The sequence below is a fragment of the Onychostruthus taczanowskii genome, unplaced genomic scaffold, assembly GCF_017590055.1.
Source record: "Onychostruthus taczanowskii isolate IOZ18803 unplaced genomic scaffold, ASM1759005v1 scaffold29, whole genome shotgun sequence".
NCBI lineage: Eukaryota > Metazoa > Chordata > Aves > Passeriformes > Passeridae > Onychostruthus > Onychostruthus taczanowskii.
The window spans coordinates 5337396-5355155 of record NW_024500239.1 but is presented as its reverse complement, the minus strand read 5'-3'; the positions used below and the strand labels follow the sequence as shown (position 1 = coordinate 5355155).

The following is a 17760-nucleotide window of genomic DNA, read 5'->3' as shown; positions in this document are numbered from 1 at the left end:
TTTCAAGTGAGGGATGGGGATAGCAATCAACAGACACAAGCTGAGAAGGGAAGGCAGCAGCACATAAACCCATAAATGTGTAGCCTCCAGCTGCATTCTCCCCTCTGTTTTTCCTCCCCAGGGACACTGTGCAATCACAGGACCTGGCAGCTTCCCTGCAGCTGGCACCATGCAGGGCAGGAGCACACAGCCAGCTGCTGCCCACCCCGACCGGGGAGGTGAGGGTTGGGCACTGCTCAGAGTAGCCCATGTGCCCTGATCCCCAGAAAGAGCCTGGATGGTTTCTTACCCCTCCCAGTTTTCTATACACCTGGTTTTGAACCATTAAACGTGCACGTTATGGAGGTGGGGTGCCCAGATTTGTTAAAAAAGGGAGTGTGAAGGCAACGAGCTACAATGTCTGAGAATTCCTGCACTACTTCACTCAGGTAATAGATTTGCTTCTCAGAAACAAAGAAACAGAAGAATAATTTCTGAAAAATATGCTCAGAGAGATTTCTACAGCATAACAAATAATTCTGGAAAGTAGTTAGTTTTCTTCATTTGGCACCTAACTGTCTTACGCATGAGACCACCATTTTCAAAACTCCTACTGCCTTTTTCATTATGCATATTTTCTAGTTTAAGTGAAAAATATTGTAACATAAAACTCCCTCTTTTACTGCACAGTCTTATTCCAAGTCCAGAGCAGGCTCACTACATTTGCTCCATGACACTGGCATCCTGTAGGAAGCCAAGGCTTCACTGGTGTCCTAATAATCCATGTAGGGGAACAAATGTACATTTTAGAGATTCTAGCAAGCTGTAGTTTTTCAATTATTGACTTTTCAGCCACAAGATAAAACTTTTAATTTTAGTGAGCCCATTCTTCATAAAGAAAGATTCAATTATAGAGAGAGCTGCACACATCAGCAAGCGGAGGCTTTACATCTTTGCACACCTCATCAGCTTGAGCTAAAATAGTCACTAGTAGCTATCAGGGTCTGTACAACTGCATAACAGGAAGACAAGGCAAATATTTTGCCTGTAGATTTTATAGATACATAGTAATAGGAAAAAAATCCCAGTAAAATTCCAAAATCCTCTGTTCAGATTTTATGCTCTGCCCACACTTTTTGTGAAATCATTTTGGCCAGTCCTATTTCAAGTTTTTTCTTGCCTCTTTCTCCATTCTCATTCCTGCTTTCCTTTCCTAGGCTACATCCCTGCTTTTCAGGCCTCCCATTCTACCTCTAAATTTCAATCTTAATCTCATTTTAAAACAGACCTAGTCCTTCAATTACAGTTTGCCACTTAAATACCATACTCAGGCTCTGCATTCCATCATCATGCTCAGCTTTCTTGATCACTTCTCACAGACCTTCCAGCCTTTGCTGTCTTTGAAATTTATCTTCCAAGGGAATTTTAATCTAAATTCAGTCTTCCTCTTCAGTATCTCTTCCCAGTACGTAATCTCAAGATTTTTTTTTTTTTTTTTTCTTTTTCCATCTGGACAGTCTTCTCTCTTGAAGTAATTGGCAGAAAACCTGATTTCTCCTTTTCAGTCTCTTTCCTGCATCCAGTCTCCAGGCCCTGGAGTTCCATTGCACTGCCAGCCTCCCTTCCCCATCCCACTGTCAAAAACATGATCTGTGCAATCTCCTACCTATTTCTGCAAGGCATGGAGACCTCAGCTCTCTTCAGTACTCTTATAAGGACCTAGCAGGCCAAATGGATGACAATAAGTTTGCCAGATGGCAGCCTGACAGGCATAGCTGAATCAGGTTAGACTGATAAGTAATTTTTGTCTGTTGTGATTAGTTGTAGCTTTCTTTCCCTTTGATATTACCAATATAGAGAAAAAGCTTATGAATTATCGTAAAGGAGTAGAATAATGTTGGTAAAACTATAGCAGCACAAGCCTCAAGAAAAGAGGCTGCTCTACATCCCTTTTGTCATTATCTTCTGTATTTATCTTGTAACAACTTTGTCAACATAAAGACATATGCCACCAGAAATCTACAGCAGCAGTAATAACTGAGCACAATGATGATATTTTGAAATGAAAACTGAAGACAAAACATCCCTTCTCTGATGCTACAGCAAAATTAAGTCCAAATAGACAAAGCCAAATAGACAAAGTCTACTATTTTATGGGTAAGACAAGCTTATCATGGCAGCATCAACTGAGATGTGTTGTACTTTCAAATACAGCAAATGCAACAAGGCAACACTGTGACCTTGACCATCTTTATGCTTTAGTGTAGCCGTCTACAAACGGCCAAAAGCTTGTCTTTGTAGGAGCAGAACTTATAAAATTTATGGAGGCTTTAAATATCACTGCTTTGAACTTCTTACTATTCTGGTATTTATCAAAATGCATGGGCTTTATTTGGCATTCAGGAGTTGTGCAGGAGCAGTCACTGTGCAGGAGTGCTTCAACACTGCCGAAAACCCAAGACAGTGCAGATCCCACCAAAATAGACTGCTCCTCATCCTTCTAAACTTACCAGAAGGGTTAGTTCTGTAAATGGCTCAGCTAGCTAAAGCTTCCCCAGGACACCACATGCTCTCTTGCCACTGATATTCTCCTCTCTCTCCTCTTATCCACTGCCAGCCCTCCTGCTGCCAAGGGAAACAAAAAACCAGTCCCCACCTCTCTCTGAGCAGAGGACATTCTGCAGCCCAAAACAACAGAAAGGAGATGTATGAAAACCAGAACAGCACCTCAGTTATAACTGTTACAGTTATTTTTAATACTAATTCTATTTCACTTTCCGTTATCTCCGCTAACCTCTTCAAAACTCAAAAATCATTTATTTCCCCCTCCTGATTTTGTAATTTTCATTTGACAAAAATTGATCCCCTTGCACCCCTCTGTTTGCAGCTAAAACTAATGCATTTTTAATTTGTTTCCTCTGAGCCCTAGCAAGATCAAAGATGGTGACAGAGCTCTGGGAATTTTGCAAAGTTTATCCTTAGTAGTCTGATAACAGAATGAGTATATTCTGAATTTTATTGTTTATTAATTTCCAGTAACAGAGGAGTGGATATATAAAAGGGTGAACATAAAATAGACTTTTGAAAGCTTTATAAACAGCAGTTAATGAGAATCTTCAACTAATTCAAGACACTCTAATTCATTAAGTTCCACTTTCCACTGCAGTAACATGGAGTGCATTATTATTATTATTTAAAATTCTGTATATTTTCTCACACTGAGACAGATATCCACTAATCTCTTCAAAAAGCCATGCTGTACAATAAATGTACAGAAGCTTGTCCTATCTGATGAAGATAAACAGATTTACTCATCACATTCTCTCCCTTACTTGACACCCACTTTCAAGAAATGAATTAACCAGTATTTTCAACAGCCACACAGAGATTCTCTCACTCTGTGAATAAATTTCACTGTTGGCAAATATTTTCCTGATGAAAATATTGAGGATGACAGGCAAAGGTTGTATGCCTTAAGGTCATACAGATTTTCCTGTCATACTTATATTCAGGTAGCAACTGAAGTGATCACAAATGAATAAGATCCACACTACTTAAATAATTTTGGAACTTTGTACTTCTATGATTGCAATGTCAGTCTGCTCTGTCATGGCACAACTAAATCAGAAAACATTAATGTGCTTTTTCCATGCTGCACTACCTTTGTGCATTTGTCAGTTTAGATATTGTTTGCAAAAATTTCTACTTTCTGTGCATCCATAGAAAGAAAATACTGTGGCTGTAGACTACATCTGCAGAAAATGGAAATGTCATTCTTGCAAGACATAAGTAAAAAATGCCATGTTTTTTAGTCAACTCCTAAAAACACTTTTATCTATCCTGGCAAATCAAAGACAGAAAATATATGACTTGTAAACACTTATCTGGATAGCTGATTTGTTTTACATAAAGAAAACTGTTGTACTTCATGATTCATACTTATGATTTGGAGTGAGACATCTAAGTAAAGAATTCTTTAAAGTTTACAGAAGAAATGTGTTATTGATTTAATTCCAGAACACTGAGGCAGGTGGCCTGACAGCCTTGATGTTTCCAGTATCATTCAGAGCAAAGCAGTTCATTGGTCATCATCCTGATGTCTGAAAGTTTATCTCCCTTATACTGGTCAGTATCTTTTTAACTGATCTTAAATAATTTTAACATCCAGCTATGCATAATCAATTGCAATTTGCAGTTGGTGATGAGGCCCTTGAAGAACAGGGGCAATAAAGAATTTGAGGCAATAAAGAATTTATTTAACAGACAGTGAAATTTAATATTGAGTAGCAACTTGCAGACCTAAAATGTAATGTTTAAAAAAAAAGAAGCAAAAACTCAGTGACAGTCCATTGCAGTACCTGTTCATTCCTATCTGAAATAGGATGTATTGGAGAAATTATAAAATTCTGAGGATAGTAAAGGTCATGAAGTTAATGCTTCTATGTATTAGACTGAAGTGTCTTGTGTAACTTCACTAATTTAAAAAGATGTGTACCAACAGTAAAAAAATACTTGCAATGTAAAATTTCGTTTCTCAGCAAGGTAAAATCCTGGCTCATCTTTATTAAAAAAGTGAAGTGTTTAACATAGGAAGTGTAAGATCCTTGGAAAAAAAAAAAAAAAAGAAAAAAAAATAAAAAAAATACTCTGGTAGTATAAACTGATATGTTACAGTGGGCTCTTTGCACACGTGCAAAAAGGGGAGGGTTTCCATTTCACTCCACCCAGAGCATCCTGGTTTTGGTATAGAAATTTTTTATAATTTTAGTTAGCTTTAAGATATTTTGTATTTATTATTTTTTTTTAAACAATGAATGATAATGAAATAGAGCAATAGAGCAAACCTGACATGACCAAATAGGAGGGGGAAGCTCTAAGTGGATGTGTTGTGGTGCCAGAGTAATAGATCCAGTTCCACACACAGCATGTAATTCCTTAATAACCTCAGACATAAATCTTCTTAGAAACTGAGTTAACTCTCTCCCTGTCTATCTAAAGTCCATTCTTTCTAAGGGAATGATGCATCCTATTGTGACAGACTCCCTACATATTGCAGTTGTGGAAAAATAACACAGTGCTAACAAAATAAAAATTAACAACAGAGATCTTTTATGACCACACACAGTGAAAAAAAGAGGACTCTGACAAGGTTTTGGAACATTTTTCTACTTAATTTGGTTATATGTAACTCGTTACTGATTATTAGATTAAAACTATTCAGGTGAACATAGGAACTACACTTGACACTTCTGCTCATTCTATAAAAATATTAATTTTGTTTTTCTGTTTCATGAACATTTCTCCTAATGTTTTTACCAGCAAAATGTTTTCTACTCAGTGTTTTTCCAATTTTTTAATAAAATCATCTCATAAAAAGTACTTCATGTATGAAAATAGGCTTAATGGGGAAAATATCACGAAGAGCTGCACTGCTCCTAAACTGAGCCTAATTCTTTACAGAAAATGTGCTGTACCAAAAATGACAGAGAGAACTATTGTGGTTCAATTCTGACCAGTCTTAGAGTAAACTTATGCAATTTCAATATTAATTAGAAATAGGAAGCTATAAGCAGCACTTTCTCTTGCCTCCTCCTACCAATCCATGAGAAATCCTCAGGTAACATCCACATCTTAGAAAGATATAATCAGAAAACATTTAATTTAAAAAATCTACCAGAAGTAGGCCTCTGGATGCTGAAGCAACATACTAAGAGCGAGAAGAGATCCAAATTCACTTTGACATTTTATAGCCAACTTCACTGTCCACCTCTTAAAGACTGGAGGGTTGATTCTTGACTCCAACTCTGAGAGACTAAACAAGAAACCAAAAAGCCCTAATATCAAATTATTCAGGATCTTTGAATGTGATACAAGAACAGTCAGCACGGCTTTGGCCATCCAGGAAAGGTATGAAAACAATTAGAAAATTGTATTAGCAGGGCAACAAAACAAGAGTCTATTTCTTCTCACCTTTTTCTTCATTTTTACATTTTTGAAAATTGCATGGACTCTCCACGTTTTTGCAAACATTGCTCCAAATGCAGTTGTGTATCCCACTGTAAGAATCCATGTTCGGACCTAAAAATGTATATACATAAAAAAAAAAGACAAAGTTACTTAGATATCATAATTTCAGACAACTTTTTCATCAAGACCCTGAGGAAAAAATTCTGAAGAACTTGAAAAAACTTGATATTTAGTAATTTCTCATTCATTGCTTACTTGCTTTTTTACTCATCTGTCCATTCCCTCCCTAACTGAAACAAATCTGGATGCTGAATTAACTATCTCTTTCATATATAAACCCATAAATGTCTTCAAATTTCTGGCTTTTTACTTTTATTGTGTTCTTTGCAGATAGAGGAAAGAACCAGTGAAGAAACTCAAGAGACAGACTAAAAAAAGCACTCAGGGAACTAATATTAACAGCAGCATTTTGAACAGAAATGAGCAGAGAAACAGAGATGCAATTCAGACTAAATAAGAAAAGATTGTACTATGTGAGATACGCATCACTCAGTGAAAAACCTGAGCATTCTCGAAAGATAAGAACAACAGATTTTAAATTATCCCATGAGAGAAAATGGCAAAACAGGAGCAATACCCAAGTCAATGATAATACCTGCAAATGTGGCCTAGGCAAATGGAGGTGGTGAGCTTGCACAGAGCAATGGTGTAATGAGACCTGAACTGGCCACAGCTTTGATAAATACAAACCAGAAGATTTTAAAACTTAGATAGAATTTCTGTCTTTAGCATAGAAAAGAGACTAAGTTTTTGGTTTTTTTCTTCTTTTTCCTTTTAATAGAAAATCTTCAAATTTACCAAGAAGGAGAGAACATAGATTTACAAAGCTTCTTCTGCAATTCCTCCCCTGCCCATAGCATCTTGTACACAGGCCCTCACTTTTGGACTTGCTTTGAGCCAGGACAGTGATCTTCAGAGCTGCAGCAAGTTCTGCACAGCCCTCTCTAATTCCTAGGAAGTTTCTGATTTCATTACCATGCAGGTTTGGCTGTTTGAAAGCATTTTTTTCCCTGAACAGGTCATTTTCTTCCCAAAGATGGATCAGAGACTGCAAAGCATAGCAGATAGAAGACCATGTGAGAGGCACAGCACAGAGCTGGAAGACAACAGTTGGATCTGAGAGCCTGAGAAATCACAAGGAGGAGGAATAATCTCATCCTCCTTCTAGAGTCTCCACAGGCACCAGCCCATAAAAAGGGAGACTGCACAAAACTGAGCAAAGAAGTAAAAAACCAAAGTCCTCTACCTTGCAGATGAAAAACTGGGGGAGAGACAATGGCTAAATACAGGGAAAGGAAAGCTAGAAAAAGGGAAAGCCAGCCTTCTTTTGGCCATGTTGACTATGCATGCTTGGCCAGCAGAGCTGTTTTGTGATATAAAAAGGCAATTTGATTTAGAGAAACTAGGCTGTTCTAAGAAAGCATTTGGGAAATATTATTTACAGAACCTAAAGGCAATGTTTTTCATTAGAAACCAGCCTTGTTTCACATCCAACTTCCTGAGAGTTTGGGATTTTTAATTTGTAATTTCAGGATATGCATATTGATGAGAAACTAGGCATTCTAGTAGGATTTAAAATTTGACATCGAAGATAAACCTGAGGAATAACCTAAACGTTTCATATCTAAATACATGCTATTTTTTGCCTTTCCAAACTTTTCCAGAATTTCCATTTTTGTATCCAAAACACCATCTTTTTACACAAAATATTCTGTGGAAAACAAATTCTGATTTTTAATAGTGCTTAGTGTCTAGATATAAAGGCAGGGAAAGGAAAAAAATAGATATATACACATTCAAAAACTATTGATAAAGCCATAAAATTACTGCAATTCCTGAAAATAAATAAATACTACACACGTGGCCCAAAACAATGACTTAGTAAGAGAAAAATTGTTCTTCACTATCAGAGCTGTGAGGTACTAGAACAGGTTAGCAAAAGTTGTGGATGTCCCATCTCTGAAAGTGTTCAAATCCAGGCTGGATTTGGCTTTGAGCAGCCTGGTCTAATGGGTGGCATCCTTGCCCATGTCCGTGGAATTGGAACTTGATGATATTTAATGTACCTTCTGACCCAAGCCATTCTAGGAGTCCATGAAAAGTGCACACAGCACCATGAGCCTTAACGTTGGAAAATGTTGTGATTGTGCATAGAAGACTGTTTGGATATTTGCATGTATATATTAATGACTCAGTGGCATCTAATGTTGTGGTTTATCTGTTGCATTGCTGATAATGACCCTGAATGTTGACTCATTGCTGGGTAATCTTGCTATTAATAAAAGCAGTAAAACAATCGTGATTAGATTCAAACTACAGGAGTTTTGCCACTTTGTGACATTCTTGAATGTGATATTGAAAATGAAACCACTAAACAAACAAACAAACAAAAAATAGAAAAAAAGGAATTGATATTTTAGGCCAGCAAAGCATTATTTTTAACTTCATTATTTTTCAAGTCTTTGCTGATTAGCCATTATCCTGCATTATACTTCAGTAAAACCAGTTAGATCAACTCTGGTGGATTTAAAAAATACATTTCATATCATTGTGTTCATACTAGCCAGTTACATTTTTTTTGACTTCACATCAATAATCATACTTAGCATTCAGTCCTTTTGCTGCTATTAATAAGTATTCAGCTCTTTTGTGAACAGCTTAGTGGTATATTTGGCAAACAGATACATGGTATTTTTGTGTCTCTAATAAGACTCTGTTTTGTTCTCACTGAAACAGTAATTGTCTCTTGGGAATACTAATAAATTCAATTATGCTCATAATATGTTTCTAATTCAATATTCAGAAAAAATGTTATTTCTAGCATGTTTGATTAAAAAAAATTATGTATCCTTGATTAGGATTGTGCATATTAGAATAACATAACTACTGTCTGTATTGGAAACATTTTAGTTTAAATATACCAGGATTTTGTCAAAATGAGATCACTGTTGCTAAAAAGGAGATGGTAAGTTTCAGATGAAAAATTAATTTTTAATTTTGAAGAAAATGACCTCAAATTCATCTGCTATAATTCATTAATGCAGCTGGCAAAATGAAAAATTTAGAAAACAGCAAAAGTCTCTGAAATTCTTATATCTGCTCATTTATATTCTTAAATGTATTATACCTTCATATCCTACTCATTTGAAAGAATGTGATAAAAATATCAGTAATTGAAGAGCATGACCATGATGTTGTACAGTTGATCAGCAATTCTCTCATGTTGGAAGTTTTTAACGTTATGTTTGGCCAGAAGCTGAAGAAAACCACCCTTCCCTCAGAACCCATCAAACAAGCAGGAAAATGTCTCTTCAGTAGACAAGAACTTGCATTCACATACCTGTTCCTAAATAGATACAAAACTTGAAAAAAAATTCTTTCTTTTTTTCTTAAATGGTTAATTCATTACAAAATTCTTGATGCCTTCAATTATTTTATGGTCTGCATGCAATTATCCGCTTATATGTCTTGGTTTCCTTTTTTATGAATAAGATGAGTTGACTATTTGAATATGTCTTAAAAATATTTTGTTTTCTATAATTTAAAGACAATATGCAAGTGTCAAAGGAAATTATATAATTGGTATACAGCAATCAAGTATCCTACACAGATAGTAAAATGGAGTTTCCTAGGTCTGCTCTCTTTTTAGGTGCTACATTATTTTGCTTTAGGGTCTATTTTTAAAAACATCATTTAGGAATTTTTTCTTTTTATAAATTACCTGATAGAAGCTCTTACAGGTGCATTAACTGTGATAACTAAAAAATCCTAGAAAACATTTTTCTGGTGGATAGCAGTTGACAAACAGTAAACACTGAAAGTATCTCCACAGAGATCTTTCTGATAAGGTTCCAGACTTGAAACAGATACGAATATTTAAAAAAAAACCCCTTACCTTCGTCAAATATTAAACTTTAAACAAATATTTTAGGTTTCAGCTTAAGAGTCACTTGATCTATGAAGAAGATGCTCCTTGCATCTCATAGGACCATTACTTTTTATTTTCCTTTGGCAGTAAAACCCCTCTGTTTCTAACCTATCCATAACGTGCTAAACACATTTTACTTTTTCAAGACAATTCTTCTGCCACATAATAAGCACGGGTAGGTTAACAGTCTTACATAACACTATTTTGAATTCAATCCTATTTCCTCTCAACCTTGAGCTTGTGCTGAGTAGTCTATATTTGCTGCTATTTGATATCCTCACACAAATCTATCTGAGTCTCTCCCATCATCTCATTATGGGAATGGTGGAGTGGTAACTAATTATAAGTCTGTGTAACAGACATAAAAGTTAGCTGATATTACCACACATTATTAATAAAAGAAGCCATCTTATTGCAAACAATGAGTTAGTAGGGGGAAATTTTTAAGTGGGGAAGGTGCCAGAAACACTCTGAATAAAGAAGTAAAAACCTCTGTTTATATATTCTAAGAATGAAGCTTACAAATAAACCCAACATTTTAGGTGCTGCTAACTTTCAGGTAAACAATAATATTATTTGAATTAATTTTAAATATTTTATGTTATTATAATTTCAATTCTATATAAAATTTTAAAATTATAAAATAAGGTTATATTGGAAAAAGAACTGAATTAATGAAAAGTTAAAACTTTAATTTTTCAAGGAGTTCCATTATTTTCTTTTATTTGACCACCACTGGCTATGCCTTCAGAAGACAACACAGTTATAATCCAACAAGGAATGCCTGGGAAGGTCTTGGGTTCATGAAAATGTAGTTGATCAAGCAAGTCATGCATTTTATTGCTTTGTTAAATTGAAAGAAAAAAATATAACCACATGAACTGAATACACTACACACTCTGTTTTTTCACGTTGCAGCTTTATTAATTCTATGTTAATCCAGTTTGCCAATCTCAAGTGAAAAAAGATAATGGGATTAAAGACTCAGAGTGATGAATAAAAAACCCCAAATATCAGCACCAAGAACCTTCATGTGTTTTGTTAAAAGCTTCGACTTCTTATCACTTCTCTAGGTGACTTTTTTGTTTTAAATAACAGTTATTTCAATGACATAGTGAAACTGCTTGGTTAAGAACTCCCTCAGTAAAACATTTAAATTATACTTCTGCAGAGGAATCACTCAGGTTTAAGATTCTTGCAAACATACTTTTCCCCACCTCAAGATGTTAATTTTTTTATTTTAATAAAACTTGCAAATCTTTCTTTTGTAGGACTTGACATTCTATTTTTCAGCTTTGTTTATGAGACTTGGACTGATTCACTTAAGGAATATCAATAAAGAGCCAGTTCTGCACACACCCTGGGTAGAAGCAGCAGTGCCCGCAGGGTTAGGCTGCAGCTGAACATCACTGCTGAGCAGCTTGGTGGCATCTCAGTACTAGATTTAGGTACTTAAAAGGAACAAATGTGAAAATAAACCATGCTGTGCATTTACCCCTGGAGAGCACAATTGTCTTTAAGTGGACAATTGCATCGTTTTCTGTGGAGTATGCAGGAGTTGGAAATTAAGCACCTTCTATTTTTCTTGGAAAACTGGGGACATAATGGATAATTATGATGGCAAAAATGTGTCATCTCAACAAGTTTTCACTGGGTTATGGCTCTGCTTCTATTAATGATAGCAAAATTGACAGTGTGAACACAAGCAGATCCCAAAGAATGAGTTCATCCCTTTGAATTATACTTTTCTCATTTATATCAGACATTTTTGACAAATTTTTATGACTTTTAGCTCATTTTTTAGAATTTGTGTGGCACTAGCACAGATTCCTGTAAAACATAAGTGGCAATAATGTTAGAGAATTGAATCCTGCTGTTTTCACATAAATTAAATACAGAGGTTCATAGCATGCTGCGAGATCCCCTGTAGTGATTTCTTAATATCCTTTAGATCATTTTTCAGAGTTAATCTATGAGTAGTGTAAAAGATGTTATCATTTCTCCTGTTTCTATAAGGGGGCTTTACAAACTGTCTGCTGTTTCCACTGAAGGATAGGAAAACATTCTAAAAATATTACCTTAATAAATCTCTGGCAAGGTTGTGGTGTATTTGCTTCAGTATATAACATAATTTTGTTTCTAGGATGTATTCAGCCTTATAACTTTTGTCTGTACTCTTTTTTCTTTACCCTCAAGAAAATGTCATTTACTAAAATAGAAGCTGATCAGGCTTATGTTAAACTCAGTAACAGAACTGCTGTTGAATTAAACAGGAGTGAGATCAGTCTCAGACTGAATGACAGTGAGAACAATTGTGAAAGTGATTATACAGAAAAGGAAGATTAAAATTAACAGCTAAACAATTAAGTAGGAAAACTGAAGAATACACACACTATTAAAAAGGCCAGATGAAAAACACAAACAAAGGTCTGGTTTCCAGAGACAAAGAAATAGATTAGAGGTCTAAATCCTTTTGCAGTTCAACACAAGTTGAACGTCTGTCTGTTGGATTTTCTTTTAAATTCCTGGACAAAAGTAAACAATTTGAGCAAAAGGATTAGGTAAATATAAAGTCTAAAGACAGGAAACATCCCACCCCACCATCCAAAAAAAAAAAAAAAAAACCCACAACAAACCAAAACAAAACCTTGAGTTTTGGGGAATGCCTGAAGAGCATAAAGGGCATGAATAAGACCATATCATCAACTACTATCCAAGTATCAAGGCCACATGCTATTTGGTAGCACGGGATGTAGTCCAGGAGCCTCTTGTCCACAGAGAAAACCACAGCTTTAGTGGTGGTGGTGCTGCCCACATGTTTTACTTTTGGTCTGTGGCCTCAAAATTGGTTAAACAGAGAAAATAGAAAGTGACAAGCAAAGACAAAGCAGAAATAAAAAAGACAGAAGGCTCATACTTCTTCTCCCTCTCCCTGCTTTACTATTAGAGGCAAGTCCCTCCTTTTAGAGCCGCACTCAGCCAGCTTTTGGAGTTTTAGCAAATTGCCCACCATTCCCCTCACCCTGCAGCCTGCTTCCATCCCTAGGAACCCAATCCACACCAACTCACAACAGTCTTTTTCTCCCTGTTCCTCACTACAGTCTATAAGTCTCTGTTTGATGTGTTTTTCAGGATGTCTCTCTACTCTTATATCACATGGCAATCCCCACCCTTCAGAGGTTCAGGGTTCCCCTAGAAAGGGTGAAATACGGGCCATGGAGTTCCACCTTGCCTAGCTGTTCTCTCAGAATGGCAGACATAAGAATATTAAAAAAAGAAACAATAAAAAAGAAAAAAACCTGCCTTTCACATTGTTGCAAGGCACAGAGTCAAAAGTGTTCAGGACCCATAATTAAGAATAATACTAGTTGAAAATGCTAAGTGCATCTGAATGTCTGGATACATTTAAAGGTCACATTTTAAAAGGCACCTTTGAGAAGATATAAGGTCTATAACATCTACTGTTGCCATGAATGCACATGTCCTCAAGATTTTTTTCTGAGAAAAACACAAATTCTGTGTAGTCACACACACACTGTAGCAGTGAGCTGGACTTTGTCAGTGGTCTGTACTCTCTCCTTTCTCTTTCTGTCTCTCCATCCCACCAGACTGTCTGGTTTCTTCTTTCTGTGCAAAGAGTTTCCAAATGTCCACACCATGGCTGTGAGCAAACAACTGAAATCTAAGAGCCTGAGCACAGCCTGCAGTGTGCAAAAACCTTCATGTCTTTTTTTTTTTTTTAACTTTATTCAAGCCAAAACACTGACCAGGCTCAGTGAGACCACCTGAAATCACAGAACATCTGTCTAGCTTTGGCAATGCATACAAACGATGCCAACTAGTGATATGAACAAGACAAAGCATGCTTTATTTTAGTGCCTATGCAAATTGCAAGACTTAAATCCTCTTATTTTTTTTTGACATGCTTGAAGAATATTTTGGAGTGTAAAGGATATTGAAAGGCAATTTCCATCTGCAGAATAGGTATCTCCTATAAAACACAAACCCTATATTCAATTAATAAAGACAGATTGTTTGCCCCTTCCCAATCACTGCAATGACCCAGGGCAGCACACTCCCCAGGAGAAAAAGCTGCTACACATCAGAACTAGCAAGACTGAGGAGAAGAGCTGTTCACTCTACTACTACCTAATGAGCCAGGCCTTTTTTTGTGGAACTATGGATGAGAGCAACGTGGAGTACTTAAACCATCTTCAGCCCCAACTTAATAATTAGATTTACTTATTTGAGGAAGATGCATAACAGAGAAGACAATGGTTGTCCTCAGGACCATAGCAGTCTTTTATTCAATAGCAGTTCCAACTTGGAAAGACATTACTCATCTTAAATGTAAATCATGAAATTCTCAGTGGAGTGTATTACAGAAGTCTAAACGTTATGATCTTATCTAATATTCTCTCTACTTTAAGTATCTCTATTTAGTATGTCACTTTAAACTCTATTCATAGGATATGTCACTAGCATTGCTAATTTTGAGTCTCTGTCTTCCATATAATGACTGCTTTCAAATATGCTTCCACTTGCTTGCATTTTTCCAGTTGGCATCACGTCTCATTTCACACCCTTACTTCTAACGTCTTTTTCTTCTTTTTTTTTCGCCATGATACCATAGTGTTTCTGAGATTAAAAACAAAGATAAATCTTTCTCCTTCTCTCTCTCCAAAACCCTTTGTACTTTGGCATACATATGGACATAATGAAATATTGCTTTTTCTTTTTCTATGCAACCAATAAAGTTGCTATTAAGTAAGACATTATCTAATGGTTCAATAATACACTGACCACTTTCTCAGAACTCACTGCTCTGGATCATTTTAATTCTGTGTAATTTGAGTTATAAAATATGATACCTAATCTTTAATTCTGACATGGAACTAAATTATGTTACATTTGCTATTATGAGCTCTTACTGTGAAAATACAGAATTATTATATATTTAAATATACTTGATTACCTTTCCATAGAAAATGGGCATACCAAGATGAAAATGAGTGTGTTTGGGAATCAATTATCCACTCTATCACTCTGTCATGGAGTCCACATTTTATAATTTTAAAGACTAATATAATACCCTTATTCAGCATATTATTTTACTATATGTTTAAAGTGCTTGCTGACTCTTAACTACGTGTAACACTTGTTTCTATGTTTCAGCACAATAACTTATAGACCACCTTCTCCTAAACCCAGTGCCTTCCAGAGTGGAAAGTGGTAGTACAACTTAGCAAATAAATCTTTTGAACCTTTCAGGTGTTACTGGTATAATTTTGGGTCATGTGTCAGTGTCCTTGGAATATTACAGCATTAGGCATATGCCACATATAGGCATAAATTGTTGAAAAGCAAAAAAAGAGCTGATGTTGCAAAGCATTTCACCCTCCAAACAGCACTGCAAACAACATGCTGTAGAGGAAACAAACTCAACAGAGTTGAATGTAATCCTTACAATTTGGAAACCACGTTTCCTGAATTTTTTGAGGACAGAATGACAGAATGGCCTGGTTTGTAAGATATCTTAAAGACCACCTATTTCAAATCCCCTGTGGTAGGAGCATCTTAGTAAACACAGAAGTTTTAAGGACCTCCTGGAGGTTTTCCAAAAATTGTCAGAAAATTAAACAGAGATATATAACATATCCAGTTAAGTACACTGGCTATTGTGTATATACTGCTACTCTGGTGAGATCTCTTCTCAAATACAGAAGACAATGAGGGTGATTACTTGGTTTAGACAGGGGATAACACTAATGGCAGCTTTACAGCTTTGCATGCGCTTATAAAACTTGAATGAAAATTTTACTTCTCAAAAGAATAACTCCTTTCATTGACATATGGCTCTTCTCTGTGTCTGAGATACAGTTACACCATGACAACTTGACTCAATGGATTTTTATGATTGCTCTCAATTGAAACTGCTTATTTTAAAGACTTAGCCACAGTCTGAAATAAAATGGGAATTTTAAACTAATCTCTCATGGCTAGAAGGAGTAAACAAAATCATGCATTTCAAGGGAGATGGATGATGAAGAGAGATTTGTCCTGGCCTGATCCTATAAGCACTTGTATCTGAAAGCAGACCTTATGAAACCACGAAGCACATTGCCCACATGGGACTAGGGATGTCCATGACATGGAGCCAAATGTATACTCTGTACCCAGCCCTTGGTGGATGTTTTGAGGAGAGAAGGAGAGAGACAAGAGCTATTCACCAGGTAAGTGTGTTTGCCTGACATATTTATGAATTTCCCAGCACTAACTCAGAGATTTCTAGATACAATAAAAGTGCATTGCCACAGTGAATGGTAGCCATGTAGAGATGATATCTAACAGAAGCATAAGCTATCCCATTTAAAAGAATATAATTGGAGGAAAAATTTTAAAAGAATTGCTTTAATGAGTAGGAGGTTGGAAAAACCTTCCTAATGGGTGGCTACTGAAGGATTTGTTGCATCTATGACTGTAGTATTAATTGCTGACAGAGTTGGGGTTCATAAGATACATCAGTAGCCATGCACAGGAAAACACAATCAGAAATGCTTCTGTACTGGACTGAAAACCTGGAAAGCCAAGACTGAGAAGAAATCTCAGACTCTGCTCTGAGATTAAATTTTTAAGTCTCTGCTCAGAGACTTAAACTTTTTTACACAGTTAAATGTTGTATAAACATTTATATGTTTATACAGCATTTAACTATGTGAAAAAATGTAAGTCTCTGCTTAAGGCATGAGATAATATTTCTTAATCAAAGTTTGTCTTTAAGACACAGCATTCTCTCCCACCTCTTTATTTTATTGGTCACCTAAGTCAAGTGTTTTACTCAAATGAAGATCTATCCCGCTATGGCAGACACACAGACCTAACATAATGCTACAGATACAAATTGGAATAAAAGGAAGAGATGCATAGGATTAGACAAAATAAGCAGCCCACAGTTAAATTTGGTTGCATTTAGAAAATGAGACTAGCGATTACATTTTGAGAGGCAGATTAGAGAAAAATCAGAAGAAATGTTCTACCTCAGAGGAAGAGGATTTTGGACACTGATTCATTTTTCAGAGTTAAGGCTGAACTGTTTTACATGTAAAACAGAACTCAAATTTAGTCTTATTTAGTCTTATATAGCTACATTTGGTTGGAAATCTGTTTCCTAGAACAGCTAGATGCTGGTAAGTACCCCTGGTTCCCACTTTCCTTCTGTTCAGCAGTGCATGGCTGCTTCCAGAGAGGGGTTGTAGCCCAGACATACAATGGCCTGCATCCTGGCAGGGAACTCAAAAGCCCCTCAAAAGTGAGCAGACATCAAGACTAAAAAATTGTGTCCCATGGCACTAGATCCTTCTGCAATGCATGATGAAAAAAGAATGAGGATTGACATCAACAATGGATTCCTAATGACACTTCTGCTCCATCAGAAGCTATTTCACAAAAAAGGGCAAAATTCCTGGATAAAAGATGATGTCATCTTCCACTTCCTATTGGCCCCATTGTATTCACAGAGTTATAGACTAGTTTGTGGGAGGTGAACAGGATCATCCTTTTCAAATTTTTAAAGCATCTCTTCCTACTAGCTGTACTGAGAATTACCGCTCTAGTTGTAGGAAGACTGGATATTTTTTCCTTCTCCTTTCCTTTGCTGCTAAAGTCTAGGTGTCTGAAAGACAGCTGTGTTCAGGCCCAGCTAAGGAAGGTAAGACTTTCCTCAGATAATCCTGTACATTCACCCACAATATGTCTTCTAGTCCATCTTGGCATGTGCTACAGAATCTCCAGTGTTTTGAAATGGTCTAACTAAAAATATCACATGG

At 36.1% G+C, this 17760-nt stretch overlaps 1 protein-coding gene across 1 annotated transcript in view; it reads right to left on the bottom strand.

Moving 5' to 3' along the window:
• GABBR2 (gamma-aminobutyric acid type B receptor subunit 2) overlaps positions 1-17760 on the bottom strand; it is a 456087-nt gene that overhangs the window by 135755 nt on the left and 302572 nt on the right. The window contains exon 12 of the mRNA XM_041408112.1: positions 5950-6057. Within this exon, the coding sequence (XP_041264046.1) occupies positions 5950-6057 (108 nt within the window). The remainder of the gene's footprint in view (positions 1-5949; positions 6058-17760) is intronic.